We start from the raw sequence: 16,205 nt of genomic DNA, 5'->3' as shown, positions 1-16,205 counted from the left end.
GGGATGCTTTTTTTTAGCACAGGTAACCTGTTCAGACACAGAACAAGCAGACTCATGGCTTTAAATATCATCTCTAAATCAGACTTTAGTGATTCATTCCATTTTGAAATGAGATGATGTTCATCCAGTCTGTGATATGTCAGATAAATCAGAGAGAGAGAGAAAGACAGACAGGCTAGAGATTAAGATCATTTTGATTCTCTACTAGAGTCTAGCTGTGTGATCATGGACAAATCACTTAACTTCCCGGGGCTTATTTTCTTATCTCTAAAATAAGAAGGTCAGGCTGGATGATGTCTAGTTTTCCTTTAGTTCTGACATTCAAAGACTTCCTGAAATGAGTTAAATTTCACCATATAATGTAATTTAGCTGGATGTAGTCACTAAAAAGTGTTGTAAAACGTCTTTGCCTAGATCAAGGAGGGACGCATTTGCCTGGGCCCAGAGGTCAGAAGACTAGATTTGAGGTTCTGCTTTGCAGATTCATGAGTCTCCGGTTTGGAAGGGATTGCTGTGACAGCGTTTCCTTATTGATTAAAATACTTACATTCCAGAATGTTCTGCATAGAGAACATTTCTCTAAAGCACACTTATTTTCTCCTCATTTCCCCCATAAGATTATAGTTGGAACTGCCCTGGGGACAAAAACCCCAAGCAGACTGAGCTGCAAACCCTCCTCAAAGTGGAGATTAAGGTGGCAGTCATGACTTCAGGAAGGTGGGAGATGTGCTTTTGCCAAGCATCTGCCTCACTCTCCGGTGCTGGGGTTTATTCTCCAATCTTCTCTCGCCCTTCTCCCTGCAGTTGGAAAGGTCTTTCAAGTTCATGAGAGAAGCTGAGGACCAGCTGAAGGCTATCCCCCAATTCTGTTTCCCTGACGCCAAGGACTGGACTCCTGTCCAGCAGTTTACCAGGTATGTGCTGGCATCCCCCTCCCCTCCTGCAAAGACTAAAGCAAGAACTAGAGGGGGTCATAGATGGTAGACCCCATAAGTCGGTCCTACTGCTAAGTGATCCTGGTGGGCCCGAGTGTAGCCATTTCCTCCACAGGTGTTTTTAAAACTTGCCTGAAGACAAGAATCACCTTGCTAAGTGTGCAGATTCCCAGATCTCCCGCTCCACCTGGGAGTGTGTTTCATAAGCTGACGTGATGGGCGATAAGGTAATTCATAGCCTAGGAAAGCATTGCCCATCACTAATACTTGTCCAGTGCTCTGGAAATATTTCTTCAGTAGCCCATCCAGCTGTTACTCGGATTGTGATAAGTTTACATTTCTGCTTTAACCCATGTTGTTGGATACCAATATTTTTTTATCAGATGTTTCAGTAACTGACCAAACTCAGGAGGCTCCAAATCCTGAGTGTTTGAGGGATACTGAGTTCCTTGAAGTTGGCCCAGCAGTCTTTAGGGACGGTCCAGGCCTCGGAGAGCCGCGCAAGGGGCGGTTCCGAGAGGGGCACAGAAGTGTCCTACTCTTCCACTGCTCCCTCGCTGAGGCACATCCCTAGATCAGCAGATGCCACCTCACTCCCGGGCTCAGATAATGACTGCTGTGTGCATGCAATGGGATGGCCCAGGTGATAGGATTATATGAGGGCTCAGGGTGAAAAGAAAATTCCTCACTTCGTCTCAGGACGCAGCGACACTTTAGATCTCCCTGTCCCTGACACAGACTCCAAAGCTGTAGGTGACCGGAGCCCCAGCCCAGAGGTGGACAAGCCAGACAGCGAGCAGCCCTTTTGACAGCCTCCCCCAGAATGTCCCCTGGTTGCTCAACGCGATGTGACTTTGGTTTTGTTTTGCTTTGTAACGCGCTTTCGTTTTCCCAACCACAGTGAAACATTCTCGTTTGTCTTAACTGGAGAAGATGGGAGCAGGAGGTTCGGTTACTGCCGAAGACTGCTGGTCAGTACGTCCTGCTCTCGGTCAGCAAGAGCTCTGTGCAGAGCCGGCGCTGGCTTCCTGAGGTCTCACTCACCACGTGCCACACGAGAAGGGACAGGAGGTGTAGCAAGTTCACCGGGGCAGTTAAAAACAGGAAGGAATATTTGGGGGTCCACGTGAGTCTTACTGGTAGACGGGAACATTGTCTGTCTCCTTTGGAAAGAAAATACTCTCTCCATTGTTTTCCCTGCCAAATAAATGACTTTCTCTCCTCAAACCAAATGTCCTTTCTAATAAAGTGTGCTAAACAGACTTTGAGAGCCTACAGAGAACATTCATAATAGTTGTTAGGGCAGAAGAAGGATGGCTTTGTTGTTTATGACGCAAATAATTTAAGTGCCTCCTTCAGAACATGAACCTATAAAAGTCAGAAACTTATTTCAATGAAATGATTTTGCCAAAACATTTAAGAACTAGTCTTTTTGAGGCCCATTTTGGGGACGATCTTCTGTAGTGGCAAATCATTTTCCACTGAGAGTATATTTTAGTCTTTTTATAAATAGGCTAATATAGTCAAGAATAACGCATGGCACATAGTGGCTGTTTAGTAATTAGTGAATAAAAAGTGTGGATAATAATCAAAAAAGTTAAGTGGGATAATAGATTTTGTTGATATAATTACTTTAGAGTTTAAGTGTTGAGATTGTTTTGAAAATTAAAAGTCAGTTTCCAAAAAGGATTTTCAGAAATGATTTCTCATTCGGACTTATTATAATAATGATAAAGAATAAATAATTTCCTTGAGAGGAATTACAGTGATACGGGTAAACAAGATTCCTTATTTTATGGTGCTATAGGCCATATTGAGCACCTGCTGTGTGCACAACACTCTTGATTTGGTCCCTTTGGGAGAATTAAAAAATATGTCTACGTAACTAGAAGTGCTTTCACCTATAAGACGGGGTATTGGTAACTGCTTACCTCACTGATTTTCAAAAGCTATGGTGTATGGAAACAATAGGCAGCATGTTAAAAACATTTGGGGTCTTTCCTCCCCTGAGATTGGTAACACTCATGATTTCCTTGTGTTTCACTCCAAAAAGCCTGGTGGCAAAGGAAAGCGTCTCCCTGAAGTTTACTGCATCGTGAGCCGCCTGGGATGCTTCAGCCTCTTTTCGAAGGTGAGGACTTGGGCCTCAGAGAAGGGAGGGAGGGAATGCAGGGCAGGGCCCAGGAGGACACAGGAGACACCCTAACTCGTGTGACTTTTATCCTCTTATTCCCCCACCTGTTTTCCTTCCCACTTCTTCCTTCTCCCTTCCTTGAGCCTCATCTATTCTCTAAACTTTAGGACAGGAAATGAGCTGATGAAGGTTGTGGCCCAGAAAGTGGGGGAGGGGAGAAGGTCAAAGTCATTGCAGTTGAGGATGGGAGGGGCAGAGGATCTCCCCAGAATATTCCATACGTTTTAATTTCCTTAAGCATTATCTTTTGTCACGTTGTGTGTTGTGTATATGTGTCGTGTGTGTATATCTGTTGTGTGTGTGCAAGATTTGCTATCGCAAGACTGCTCTATCAAAATCTTAGTATAATTTGGTCCTTTTTGGAAAATGAGCCAGTATACCAAGACATAGGGATTGCCGTGGTGAATTGGCTTACCCACCCCAGTATTCCAGAATGGTGTGTAGGAGATAATTACTATGCTATATGATGCCAATCTCAAAAGTTAGGTATAATTCAACGTTTTTTCCTGTGTTAACCAGACCTGAATATATAATCCATAAATTTTTTTTTTTGGCCACACCACACAGCATGCAGATCTTAGTTCCCCAACCAGGGATCGTTCCCATGCCCCTTGCAGTGGAAGCCTGGAGTCTTAACCACTGGACCGCCAGGGAAGTCCCTCCATAAATTTTTTTAAAATCCTTCTTGAGCACGTATTTCAGTCTGAGCTTTCTTTTAGAGAATTGAAGTCCTACATCTGCTCTCCACGGATGTAAGCAACACTCCCTAAAAGCATTCCGAAACAAAAGTCTCCCTCCCTCCTGCCCACCCTCCTCCTGAACTCAGAGGAAGCCTGAATTATACTGATGTAGCGTGACCTCTTGCCAAGGTAGAACTTGTATGCAAGTCTGAGGTAGTTAACGTTATCAGTGTAATCTGAGTCATGGTCTTACCTCCACTCCACGTGAAGTGGTAATCATTGTACATTAAAGTCAGTCATTTACAAGCTGCAGCACAGATATGCATTGCTGCTCATGCCAGTCTTCAACATGGGCTTGTTTAAACATGGAAATAAGGCTGTAGGTCATAGCCCTTGTTGTTGCAAGAATGCTTATGAATCTAGGAGCAAACAGCTGATGTGAGGTAGCCCAGCACCCAGGGGCAGCTTTGGGGTTCACATAAGCTGCATTGCTATATCATGGGCAGGGGGTGCAGAGCAAGTAAACATCCTCACATACTCGTGTGATGCACAGTCCTGCCTTTTCATGTCAGTTTTGTGACAGCATATGTTTTAAGACTGTAGTATGAAGACTTGCCAAAGATCACACAGCAAATATTCAGCATAGAACCATAGACAGAGCTTTGGCTAAATGATTCCAAAATCTCAAGCTATTTCTAGGTGAGGGACAAGGATAACTAAAATGGCAAATTGTCCTTTAGTACAGAAAGAGGAATCATGGATAAGAACAGCTCTCAGAATCTCTGAAGAAAGGCAGAAGTATTGCTACAATAATGCTATGTAACAAACCACCGTGGTGTAAAGCAGCCATCATTTACTCTCACAGAGGGGCAGGCAGCTGGGGTTCGGCTCTGCCGGTCTCCATGGGCTCACTCATGTGCTGCTAGTAGGCTGGGGGTTGGCTGATCTAGGCTGGCTGGGCTGTGCTTAAGGCTGCAAGTCTGGGTGCGGGTCTGGCTCACACATCTGTCACCTCCCTTAGACAGTAAGCTGTCCCATGCGTGCTCTTCTCGCAGCTGTGGCAGGGGCATGAGAGGGCGAGCAGAAACACATGAGGCAGGCCTCCTAAGGCCTGGGCTTAGAACTGGCCCACTGTCACTTCTGCCTCATTCTGCTGGCACAGTCCTCCGCAACCTTTTTCTCATTATTGATCCCCTAAGCAGCCTTTTTAGATATTTTTTTCTCAATTGCCTCCCCTCCCCATGGAATTACTTTTAATTTTTTGTCTTTTTATTGTGCTAAAATATACATAACATAAAATTTACCGTTTTAGCCATTGTTAAGTGCACAGCTGGTTGGCATTACGTTTATTCACATTGTTGTGCAGCCGTCACCGCCATCCATCTCCAGGACTTTTTCATCTCCTCAAACTAGAACTCAGTACCCATTAAACACTAACTCTCTGTTCCCTCCTCCCCCAGCCCCTGGCAACCACCACTCTACTCTACTTTCTGTCTCTTTTATGAGTTCGACTCTAGGCTCTCATGTAAGTGGAATTATACACTATTTGTCCCTTTGTGTCTGGCTTATTTCACTCAGCACAGTGTTTTCGAGGTTCACCCATGTTGTAGCACGTATCAGTATTTTATTCCTTCTTATGGCTGAATGATATTCCACTATATGAATATCACATTTTGTTTATCATTCATCAGTTGATGGACATTTAGGTTATTTCCATTTTCTGACTGCTATGAATAATGCTCTATGAACATTCATGTACAGGTGTTCATGTGAACATGTTCTCATTTCTCTTTGTTAAATTCCTAGGAGTGGAATTGCTGGGTCATATAGTAACTCTATGTTTAACTTTCTGAGGAGCTGCCAGAATGTTTTCAAAAGAAAAACTTCACTAGTTTACATTCCCACCAGTAGTGTATGAGGGTCCCAATTTCTGCACTTCCTCACCAATACCTGTTACCTGTGTTTTATTTCAGCCATCTTAATGGGTATGAAGTGGTATCTCATTGGTTTTGGTTTGTGTTGCCCAAATGGCTACCCCCCAGGGAAACTTTTTTTTTAATTTATTTTATTTATTTATTTGGCTGCATTGGGTCTTTGTTGCTGTGCGCGGGCTTTCTCTAGTTGTGGCGAACGGGGGCTACTCTTCTTTGCAGTGCGTGGGCTTCTCATTGAGGTGGCTTCTCTTGTTACGGAGTACGGGCTCTAGGCGCACGGGCTTCAGTAGTTGTGGCACATGGGCTCAGTAGTCGTGGCTTGTGAGCTCTAGAGCACAGGCTCAGTAGCTGTGGCGCACGGGCTTAGTTGCTCCACGACATGTGGGATCTTCCTGGAGCAGGGCTCAAACCCGTGTCCCCTGCATTGGCAGGTGGATTCTTAACCACTGTGCCACCAGGGAAGTGCCCCCCCAAAGAAGTTTTAATTCCATAGATATATCGCATATCTGTTTATGTACTGTGGCACCTTAGAAGGCTATAAACCCTCACAATATCTAAGTTTTTCACCACCAACCCCCAAACCAATTTTTACCTCTTTGGGGGGTGCTGTTCTTCCCATTGAGAATGCATATATCAATCCAGTAAGTCACATGGCCATACCCGTGTGACAAACAGGACAGTTTTCAAAGTCAAGGGGGCAAGAAACTATACTTCACCCCTTTAGTGGGAGAAATTACAGAGTCACGTGGAAAAAGAGGGGCTGCATAGAGGAGAGAATTGGGGCCCTAACACACAAGGTGAAAGACACTTTGTTTGGCCTGATGAGGACAACGGGCTTCCCCACAATTCCTCAGCCTCTGTGGCAGGCCCACTTCATCTGGAACAGAGCTACACCTTGATGACCTGACTTCAGGATAGCTGAGCTGCTTTTCTGCCCCTGGCAGATCTTGGATGAGGTGGAAAAACGACGAGGCATCTCTCCCGCCCTGGTCCAGCCTCTCATGAGGAGCGTCATGGAAGCCCCTTTCCCAGCCCTGGGCAAAACCATTGTTGTCAAGAACTTCTTGCCAGGATCAGGAACTGAGGTAAGCCATCAGAGTCCTTTCCTGTCCTGGGGGGAGTAGCCCAGACTGTGGCCAAGTTCCAGTGATCCCAGGGGCTGGCTTCCAGTGGGCTGTCATATTCAGTGATGTCCTCTTGCTCCTCAGGCTGGCCCAGATCACCCATTTCTAAGAGTATCATAAATTCCACCCTAAGTCCAGTCCATCCAGCCCAGGATTCTGGCTCAGAACTGTGCCAGGGCAGTGAACATCTTTAGCTTCTCTTATTAGCCTACTACCTTCATAAATTGTATTTAACCCTATTCAAGTTTTTGGTCTGCATCACCTCTACCACTTTATAGTGTAAAGCAGATTCTTTTCAGGGAAGATAAGCTCAGGTACTACGTTTTATTCATCCTAGACTTTGAAGCATGTCCCTTTCCTTGGCTGGGCTGGGATTTGATGCCAGAGCTTGTTTTCATCCTTCCCATTCCCTGTGTGTGACTCTGTGGATATCAGAGGGCAGGTCCCATTCAGCCTTGAGTCTCCAGTTCTAAAGGCCCTCGGAAGAGCAGGTCACCTCTGGGGACAGGGGAAGGATGAGGATGTGTCTGGGATATTCTGGAACAACCCAACTTCCCAGCACAGAGAGGAGCAGTCTCCCTGTTGCTGGAGAATCCTAAACTACCCCTACAGACACAGGTGGCTTGGCCATGGGGGTGTCAACCTTAGTGAGCCCCACTGTGTGGGCAGCACCAGGCAGGTGCCGTGCTGAGAGTGGAAGCCAGTCTCTGCTCACCAAGAAGGAGTCAGCTATTTAAAAAGAAAAACCTGCACATGAGTAATGACTTGAACTCAGGAACATTTCAGCAAGTACGGAGTGAGAAGATATGCACACTAAGCATACAAGCTGAAAGAGCCATCACTGGGAAGGGGCTGGAATGGGGTTGAGTTCATTACGAATCACCTTCTAGAGGAGGTGAGTCTTGAAAGAGGTGCTTGGATCTGCTGGTCCTTCTGCGTGAGCCTGTGATTCCCATGTGAGACGGAGACGCTTTGCTGTGGGACTGCGAGGGACAGGACCTCAACAGTCATAAAACTCCCTGTGTGGTCTCCAGATATGTTATAGACAAGGAGGGTCTCCAACCATCCTGGGCCGAGGGCCTCTTGTTCTGCAGTCCTCTCTTCCCACCTCCGTCCAAACTGTCCTCACACGCAGCTGTGAGACTGAGTCCCTACCAAACACACCTCCTTCCCCAATCTCCTGTGATCTTTCCTTTCCCAGTCCCTTTTGTTTTCCTTTTTTTTCTCTTTCCCTTTTCCACTGGCAGTGGGCCACCCCTGCTGCAGATCGCAGAGCCCCAGGTCTGCACTGCGTGTGAGAGGCCTGGCCCCCCTCATGCTGCTCCTGTTTCCCGGCAGGTGATTGAACTGTGCCGCCCTCTGGACTCCCGGCTCGAACACGTGGACTTTGAGTCTCTCTTTTCCTGTCTCAGCGTCCGACACCTGCTCTGTGTTTTTGCCTCCCTGCTTCTGGAAAGGAGGGTCATCTTCATCGCAGACAAACTCAGGTACCACCCGTGGCTACTCCTGCTAAGGTGTTTGGGCGGCGGGCGTCTCACACCGTCTGGAATCTGTGGGGTAGGGACTGCCTGGGATTGCAGAGGCAGCTCCTCGGAAGAAGGGGTGTGAGTCAGTGGACAGCTAAGGCTGGAGGTTTGTGAGGCACACCAGTTGTGTAAAGTGAGGTGAGCCCGCACTTCTGTGCACTACTTTTCTGGTACTTGGTCTACTTTTCACTCATTCTGCTTTGTGCTGGGCACCCTTCCATGTGCTAAGGAAAGAGGCATTAAAGACACAGAGCTGTCCTCAAAGAGGCCTCAGTCCAAGGCGGGGAATGGAGAGGTAAACAGACCACCCAGCAGCATGTAAAGGCTGACTAGAGGCAGAGCATTCTGGAGACCAAGGAGGGTGCTCATTCCCAGTGGAGGCGAGTTCCCTGTGTCTTAAGATGAAGAGCAAGTAGAAAGCACATAGCGGGCAAAAGGAGCTGTCTGTACAAAGGCAGGGAGACGAGAGGCCAAGAGCATCGCCTTCAGGAACTTGCAAAGCAGCTCAGTGTGGCTGAGCAGAGAGGAAAGCCCAGAAGAAAGCCAGGAACTGGCAGAGATGGGCAAGGCCCGGTTCTTGGAGGGCTGCAGGACTGTGGTGGAAAGCAGAGACACAGCCTAAGGCATCCCTTCCTCTCAGTACTAACGTAAATCACACACACAAACTCATTGCCCAGTAGGATGCACCCACATCCTCGTGGTCACATTCAGTGATTTGCAAAGCCCAGGCCACAAATCAAAGAAGATCCTGAAGGAGATGCAGGTAGGGATTTGGGTTAATTCTGAACTTTAAAAAAGAAAAAAAAAAAATTCCTGGCATTTTCATCATTTCAAAATACCAAATCAGAGCCTTCCTCGCTTTGGACCTGAGGACATAGTTGCACAAGTGGTGGCTGCAATTCCAGGAAGGGCTGAGATATGGGGCCCAGCTAGAGGTGGGCCAACCGCAGGAGAGGCAGGGAGGCTAGCTGAGAGTCCATCTGGAAAGAAGAAATGCCAAAACACAAAACTTGGAGAACTGTGGTTTGGAGAGGAAATATGACTCTCAACTCTAGAAAACAAAAGGGAGGAAGACGAAAAGGGAAAGAAGCATGGAAAGGTCAAGGTGTATGAATGTGGGGTCCCTCAGGAGGCGTGGTGGGAAATGGAATCCAGCCCTCTCTCCGCCGCAGCCCATCTGGTCACCTTGATGATGCTACCCTTTGGACGGCAGCCACTTGGCTACTCCCAGGCTGCTCCCACCCTGCCTTTGAGCTAGCTATTCACTTTTAATGTCACAGTTATTGTACTCCCTGTGTACTTTTGTCAGCTCAGGAAGCAGGCCCTGCCTATAGCCTGCAGCTGGTGCTGGGCGCCAGGCAGCTCTCCAAGCTCCCTGGGCACTGGGGAATTCGGACCAGAGAGTTCTCTGGGTTAGGGCCCTGGAAGCTAAGGCTGAGAAATAACCCTTCCGTGACCAGGATGGGATTTCACCGGCACTCGAGTAACTGTCTGTATTTTCTGGAAGCCCTACCATCCCCCACTCCCCCACGTCTTTAGTTGTAGAATTCTCAGGCTTTCCTTTGGGGGAGGGGAAAATGATGGATCTCAGAAAGACCTAGGCAAGGAGTAGAAGGCTTACCAGGAGTGGAGATGGGACAAACAGTCCCTTGAGACGCTTGCTTCTGGTTTAAAGATGTTAGGCTCGGGAAGGGTCCAGCCTGAGAAAATGTCTGAGAAGGTGGGCGTGCCTCTAGAGGAGTAGCCACCAGGGCCTGTGGCCCCCGCCCTAATCCAGGCTTTCTTCAGGGGGAAGGAGAACAGAAAGTATCACCTGTCTTTCTCATGAAGGTACAATGAAAGAGAAGCTGGGAACAGAAAGGGAGGGGAGCCTCATCAAAGACCAGTGCATCCCTGCAGGGCAACAGAGGGCATGTGTCAGAGGCTCAGGGCACCAAGACACTGGGAAGTACTTAGGACAGAGATGTCTGGGAAGGGACTTGGCCACGTCTACCTTGTCCCTGGACAGATTTCTGGGTTGACAGGTTGAACTCTGGGCATCCCCTCACACGGAGCTGCTGTAATGAGAGACAATGGACGGTGAAGGGACCCCATCCCTGAGAATGGAGCCTGCCCTACCCTGGGTCTTGGTCGGTCCTCCCAGCCCCCTCCCCTCCTGCTCTGGCAGGAGACAAGTCACCGCGGTGTTCTGATTAGAGGGACTTGGTTGTTTCTCTCGTCACCCCACCTGCCATGGTGCCTGGCACTCTGCCCTGAGAGATTTAGTCTCTTCAAGCAGCAGACACCCACGAGAGCGTGAAATGCCAGCTGTAGCTGCTGCGCGCCGTTCTCGCCATAGGGCCCTTACTGCCCACTGGCTGTTTTCTTTTGCAGCAGCTGCCAGACGTGGGGCACTGAGGAGACAGGGTTTTTGTAGGGGAGGAGGCGGGGGCAGGGACATGGATAATTCTGGCGCCGCCTTTGGGTCCGGAGCCAGGCCATGGTGCACTAATTAGTGTGTGCCTGTGCATGAATGTGCGTATAAAATACCTGAGTTACATGTTTAGACCCTTTACAACATTCAGGCTTGCACGTCCATCTCTCATCACACAAGAGGGGTCTTCCCGGATCGGGAGGAGGCCTGAACATCCTCAGCTGTTGGCCCCGGGTCTCTTCATTTAGGAAACAAGGGCTTGCCTGGGACCGGCCCCTCAGAGCGCTGACTTGCTGGGGCTTCAGTGTCATCTCATGGTCCGCAGAAGCAGCCCATGATTGTCCTGTTACAAATGGCTCAAAGTGTTCTCTCTCTTGCCCAATAAATTATCTTTCCCCCCAACACTAGTTCCATGTGGACCTGAAGAGGTGGGGAAATAAAGAAAGAAAGGCCCTGAGAGCTCTGAGGCAGGAAGAGAAGGAAACACAGCGTGAGCGAACCTGATGAGAATAACAACAGCGCAACTGTGAGAACAGGGAGCGCTGGAAGCTGCCCTGGGCCCGGCTCCTTCCTCTAAGCATTGGGCCTGTATTCTCTCAGGCTCTTGACAACTCAGTCAGTTAGGTTCTATTAGGAGGAAGCTAAAAAGCACACAGAGGTTAAGTCACTTTGCTCAAGGGAGGGAGGGGTCAGTGGGAGGGCCGGGATTCAGACAAGGTCAGCTGGCTCCAGGGCAAAGGTGGAAGCGGAGCAGGCCTCCGTGGTGGGGTGGGGGTGGGGGGAGGTAGTGTCTGTGAGACTGTCCGTCTACAGTCTTTTTAAAAACATGCCATTAGGACCCCCTTGGTGCTTGGCAATCAGGCTAGAATTGTCTCCTGAAGATGCTAAGACATCTGTGCTTTTCTCCCCAGGGCCCACCCTCCCTTACAGCCTTCAGCCTTCCAGCCGGGACCCCAGTGAGGCAGGTGGACTGGGTGACCTCCATAGTCTCTCCCAGCTATGATATTCTCTGACTTTGTGGACCAGGGTGCCCCAGGCCTCCTGGCACTGTGCTCCTTGGTGTCTGCCCTCCCAGCGATCTTACTCCAGGACTTACTAAGGTCCCCCCACCCCAATTCCTGACCCAGGACTCATCCACCTCAGGCATCCTGTGATTTCCAAAGTGCCCCAGGGGGGACTTCCCTGGTGGTCCAGTGGTTAAGACTCCGCGCTCCCAAGGCAGGGGGCCCGTGTTTGATCCGTAGTCAGGGCACTAGATCCCACATGCATGCTGCAACTTAGAGCTCACATTGCTGCAACTAAAGATCCCACGTGCCGCAACTAAGAGCCCACATGCTGCAACTAAAGATCCGACCTGCCGCAACTAAGGCCCTGCGCAGCCAAATAAATAAATAAATATTTTTAAAAACCAAAAAACAAGGGGCTTCTCTGGTGGCGCAGTGGTTAAGAATCCGCCTGCCAGTGCAGAGGGCACGGGTTCGATCCCTGGTCCGGGAAGATCCCACATGCCGCAGAGCAGCTAAGCCCGTGCACCACAGCTACTGAACCTGCGCTCTAGAGCCCGTGAGCCACAACTACTGAGCCTGAGCTCCACAACTACTGAAGCCTGTGCGCCGAGAGCATGTGCTCCGCCACAAGAGAAGCCACCGCAATGAGAAGCCCGTGCACCACAATGAAGAGTAGCCCCTGCTCTCCGCAACTAGAGAAAGCCTGCGTGCAGCAATGAAGACCCAATGCAGCCAAAAATTAATAAATAAAATAAAGTTTTTTTAAAAGTGCCCCAGGGGACAACCACCTCATCTGCCCAGCTGTGAAGTGGGGGAGTAGACTGTGTAATTCCTGTGGGACCCCTCTAGCTCAAATGCTCTGGGATTCTATGAAGGCGCTACTGAGGGAAAGTCAGCCCTATAACCAGACATCTGCCCCTCCCCACCCTCACGGAGGCCCACTTCTCTCCCCGGGGATCTGGTTCAGTATTAACCATCCAGATAGCGTTTCCCTTAGAGGGATTCTGATTGTGGGCACTTCAGGGCGGTGAGACGCTGAGGTAACTCACTGTGAGTGCTCCGCTAATGGCCCTCCTCACCTCATGTGGGTTAAAGATAAATACACACCGTGTTGTGGATCTGCTCTCATGGGATTCCCAGGCCTCTGCTCTAGCCTGTGTTCAGCAGCTGGGGGCACCCTCTGCACCTCCTCTTGCAGCTTTAACTGCCCTCTTCTGAGGGGGCCTCAGCACGGCCTTCTCTTTTTGGGCCTCTCTGACCCGCAGATGTGCCCCCTCCCCTAACAGGGAGCGCGCACAGAAGTCTGCCTCACCTGGGAGGCAGAGACCTAGCTAATGATTGAAGCACAGAAACGCCACCAAAAAGCATGGTGGGTGTGACGTCACTGAGGGAGAAAGCCAGAACCCTCCTTCTCTCCTCCGCTCCGCCTAAGGGTACTCCTCTGGGAGGCCTCAGCCTCAGTCTAGTTCTGATTTACGGGAAAATAGCTAGAGGGGATTGAAGTGTTTTTCAGCCAGGCCATGACAAACAAGTAGCTGGCCGCAAGCTGTCGGACCTGGGAAAGTCTATGAAGAAAGCCTTCAGCCTAAGTTCCGCCGGTACTTTCATCCTCATCAGCTGGCACCGCTCTCTACAGGCTGCACATGCACTGAGTTCCAGCCCTGCTTAGCGAGAAGCGGGCCTCTCCCGATTGCCATCCGTAGCCCCAGTCTTCTTAAGACCACAGAGCAGGGCATGAGAACAGGGCATGGGAACAGGGCATGCTGCAAACTCAGGGAGTGGCCCCGTGACTTCGCGGGGCGGACGTTAGCCTGCTTGAGGCCTGTAGTCACTGCCACCAGCACCCTCCGCATCGCACGACTCATCTGCTCAGCACCGCAGCTGTGGCTGCCCACTGCAAGAGGGAAGAGCTGGGAGCCGTGGCAAACACCGTGTGAGTTACAGAAGGGTTTTAAGTTGAGCCAAAAATCTATCGAATTTAGAATAACATTTCTGCTCCGTTTCATCTCTAGGGTGGACGCTGAGTGTTTCTTAAGGCTCTGTCAAGCCAAAGTTTAGCAGATGAAAAAGAAAGAATGTTGTTGTGATGGCTTGTTCTGTTGTCATAACAACCCAAATAAATATTTCCCTATACCCCTTTCTTCATTTCTCTGATGATAAACATTTTGTTTTTTAGTTTATTAATTTCAGTTCCCAAAGTTTTGGCCAAATCTACAACTAGGCTGAATAATAAAGTCAGAGCTGCACATAAACAATTTGTACAAAAGTTGTAGACAGGTTGAAGTTTTTATTTATTTATTTATTTATTTTCTGGCTGCATTGGGTCTTCATTGTGGTGCGCGGGCTTCTCATTGCGGTGCCTTCTCTTTGTTGCGGAGCACAGGTTCTAGACATGCGGGCTTCAATAGTTGCAACACACAGGCTCAGTAGTTGTGGTTCATGGGCTCTAGAGCACAGGCTCAGTAGTTGTGGCGCACGGGCTTAGTTGCTCCGCAGCATGTGGGAACTTCCCGGACCAGGGCTCGAACCCATGTCCCCTGCATTGGCAGGCGGATTCTTAACCACTGCGCCACCAGAGAAGTCCCAGGATGAAGTTTTTAATATTCAAGAAATTTACTTCTTATCTTTTTGTAGTGCATTAAGACCAGAAGCCAAATGACAGACTTCTAGCTAATGATAGGTAGGATTCGGTGGTCGAATCTTGACAAATTTAGAGTTTGAACCTTGGCCTTGACATGGGATAACTAAGCAAATAAGTCCATGTGTAGCTGTGCGCCTTCATCTTGTTGTGTGTTCCTTTTGGTTCATTTTTAATCAGTTTCTGTAAGCTTAAATGGGGTCCCCTATCTTGTCTGGAATCAGTTGCACCAGCAATGTTTGCCATCTCAGAAAAAGGTTGGTTTTGTGGCCTGCCCCCTCCAGGCAGGTGAGCTTGCCAAGGCCTACCCAAAAGTGTGAGTAGCTGCCATCTTGGTGGTCTGGCACCCAGAATACTACTTCAGAGGTCCTCAGAGTGGCTGGCAGGGAGATACCTACATTTAATTCAGCAGAGTGCTATGAAAAATGCAATTTTAATATCACAATGCTGTCAGACTGACTATATATTAACTACCTATTTTTGCCTACAAACACCAAGAAGATAGCATTTGAAGCAACATTTAGACAGTAGCATAGCCACAAATTGTCTTCTACTCCAAATCCATCACTGACAGAATCTCGGGCTGGAAGCGTACTCCAGTTCTTCCCTCGGATTCAGATCCCTCCCAGGCTATGCTGGCTTTGTGTGTAGTCTTTTGGGGCCTTACTGCAGCAGTTTAAAAACTCTCCAACACTTGTATCCATTAGTTGCTCAGAGTGAGGTGTCGCCATTGCTCTTCTGTCCTGTCTCTGCTAATGAGCTATACAATTACCCTCCGATGACAGGCCTTGGTTCTTTTCAATATCGCTGTTTCCAGCTCCTGGCTCCTATTTCCACTTCCTGGCTTTCTCTCTCTCTTTCTTTTCTTCCTTCCTTCCTTCCTTCCTTCCTTCCTTCCTTCCTTTCTTTCCTTTCTCTTTCTTTCTTTCCTTCCTTCCTTCCTTTCTTTTTCTTTCTTTCTTTCTTTTTTTCTTTCCTTTCTCTTTCTTTTCTTCCTTCCTTCCTTCCTTCCTTCCTTTCATTTTTTGCCTGTGTTAGGTCTTCATTGCTGCACGCGGGCTTTCTCTAGTTGCGGTGAGCGGGGGCTACCCTTCATTGCGGTGCACGAGTTTCTCATTGCGGTGGCTTCTCTTGTTGTGGAGCACAGGCTCTAGGCGTGCGGGCTTCAGTAGTGGTGGCACATGGGCTCAGTAGTTGTGGCTTGCGGGGTCTAGAGCAAAGGCTCAGTAGTTGTGGTGCACGGGCTTAGTTGCTCTGCGGCATATGGGATCCTCCCAGACCAGGGCTCGAACCTGTGTCCCCTGCATTGGTAGGTGGATTCCTAACCACTGCACCACCAGGGAAGCCCTCTCTCTCTCTTATAGTTCATAGTTTGTAGATGTTAAAGCTGGAACGTCCACTTTCCTCATGTCAAAGATGAGGAATCTAAAGCCTGGAGAAGGGCTTTACCTGAGATCACACAGAGAGCAGCAGACCCAGTTTTCTTGAGGCCCAGGCTGTGTTCTTTTTAACTCGGTGACACATTACTCCAGGGTTTGAAAGTATAGTAATGGAAATACGGCAGCCACCTCCTACTAGGTCTCACCAGGCCCCAGACTAGATCCGAGTTACCTTTCACTCACGTTCCTGGGATTGATGCACAGTAGGAGAGACGCTTTGCTTGGAATATGCTAAAGGATGCTGATGGGCTCATCCTTCAAATTCCTGGGGTCTGTCCAACTCTGGAAACTCATCATTTACTTTTCTGGTAGCAT

At 48.8% G+C, this 16,205-nt stretch overlaps 1 protein-coding gene across 9 annotated transcripts in view; it reads left to right on the top strand.

The window, feature by feature from the left end:
• The window catches only part of DENND2A (DENN domain containing 2A), a 108,774-nt gene that overhangs the window by 73,335 nt on the left and 19,234 nt on the right, over positions 1 to 16,205 (top strand). For all 9 annotated transcript variants that reach the window (XM_073809993.1, XM_073809996.1, XM_033863362.2 and 6 more), the window contains 5 exons: positions 805 to 914; positions 1,837 to 1,906; positions 2,989 to 3,066; positions 6,688 to 6,828; positions 8,206 to 8,354. In XM_073809993.1, the coding sequence (XP_073666094.1) occupies positions 805 to 914; positions 1,837 to 1,906; positions 2,989 to 3,066; positions 6,688 to 6,828; positions 8,206 to 8,354 (548 nt within the window). The remainder of the gene's footprint in view (positions 1 to 804; positions 915 to 1,836; positions 1,907 to 2,988; positions 3,067 to 6,687; positions 6,829 to 8,205; positions 8,355 to 16,205) is intronic.

Source organism: Tursiops truncatus, chromosome 9, assembly GCF_011762595.2.
Source record: "Tursiops truncatus isolate mTurTru1 chromosome 9, mTurTru1.mat.Y, whole genome shotgun sequence".
Taxonomy (NCBI): Eukaryota; Metazoa; Chordata; class Mammalia; order Artiodactyla; family Delphinidae; genus Tursiops; species Tursiops truncatus.
This window is presented reverse-complemented; position numbering and strand designations above follow the sequence as displayed.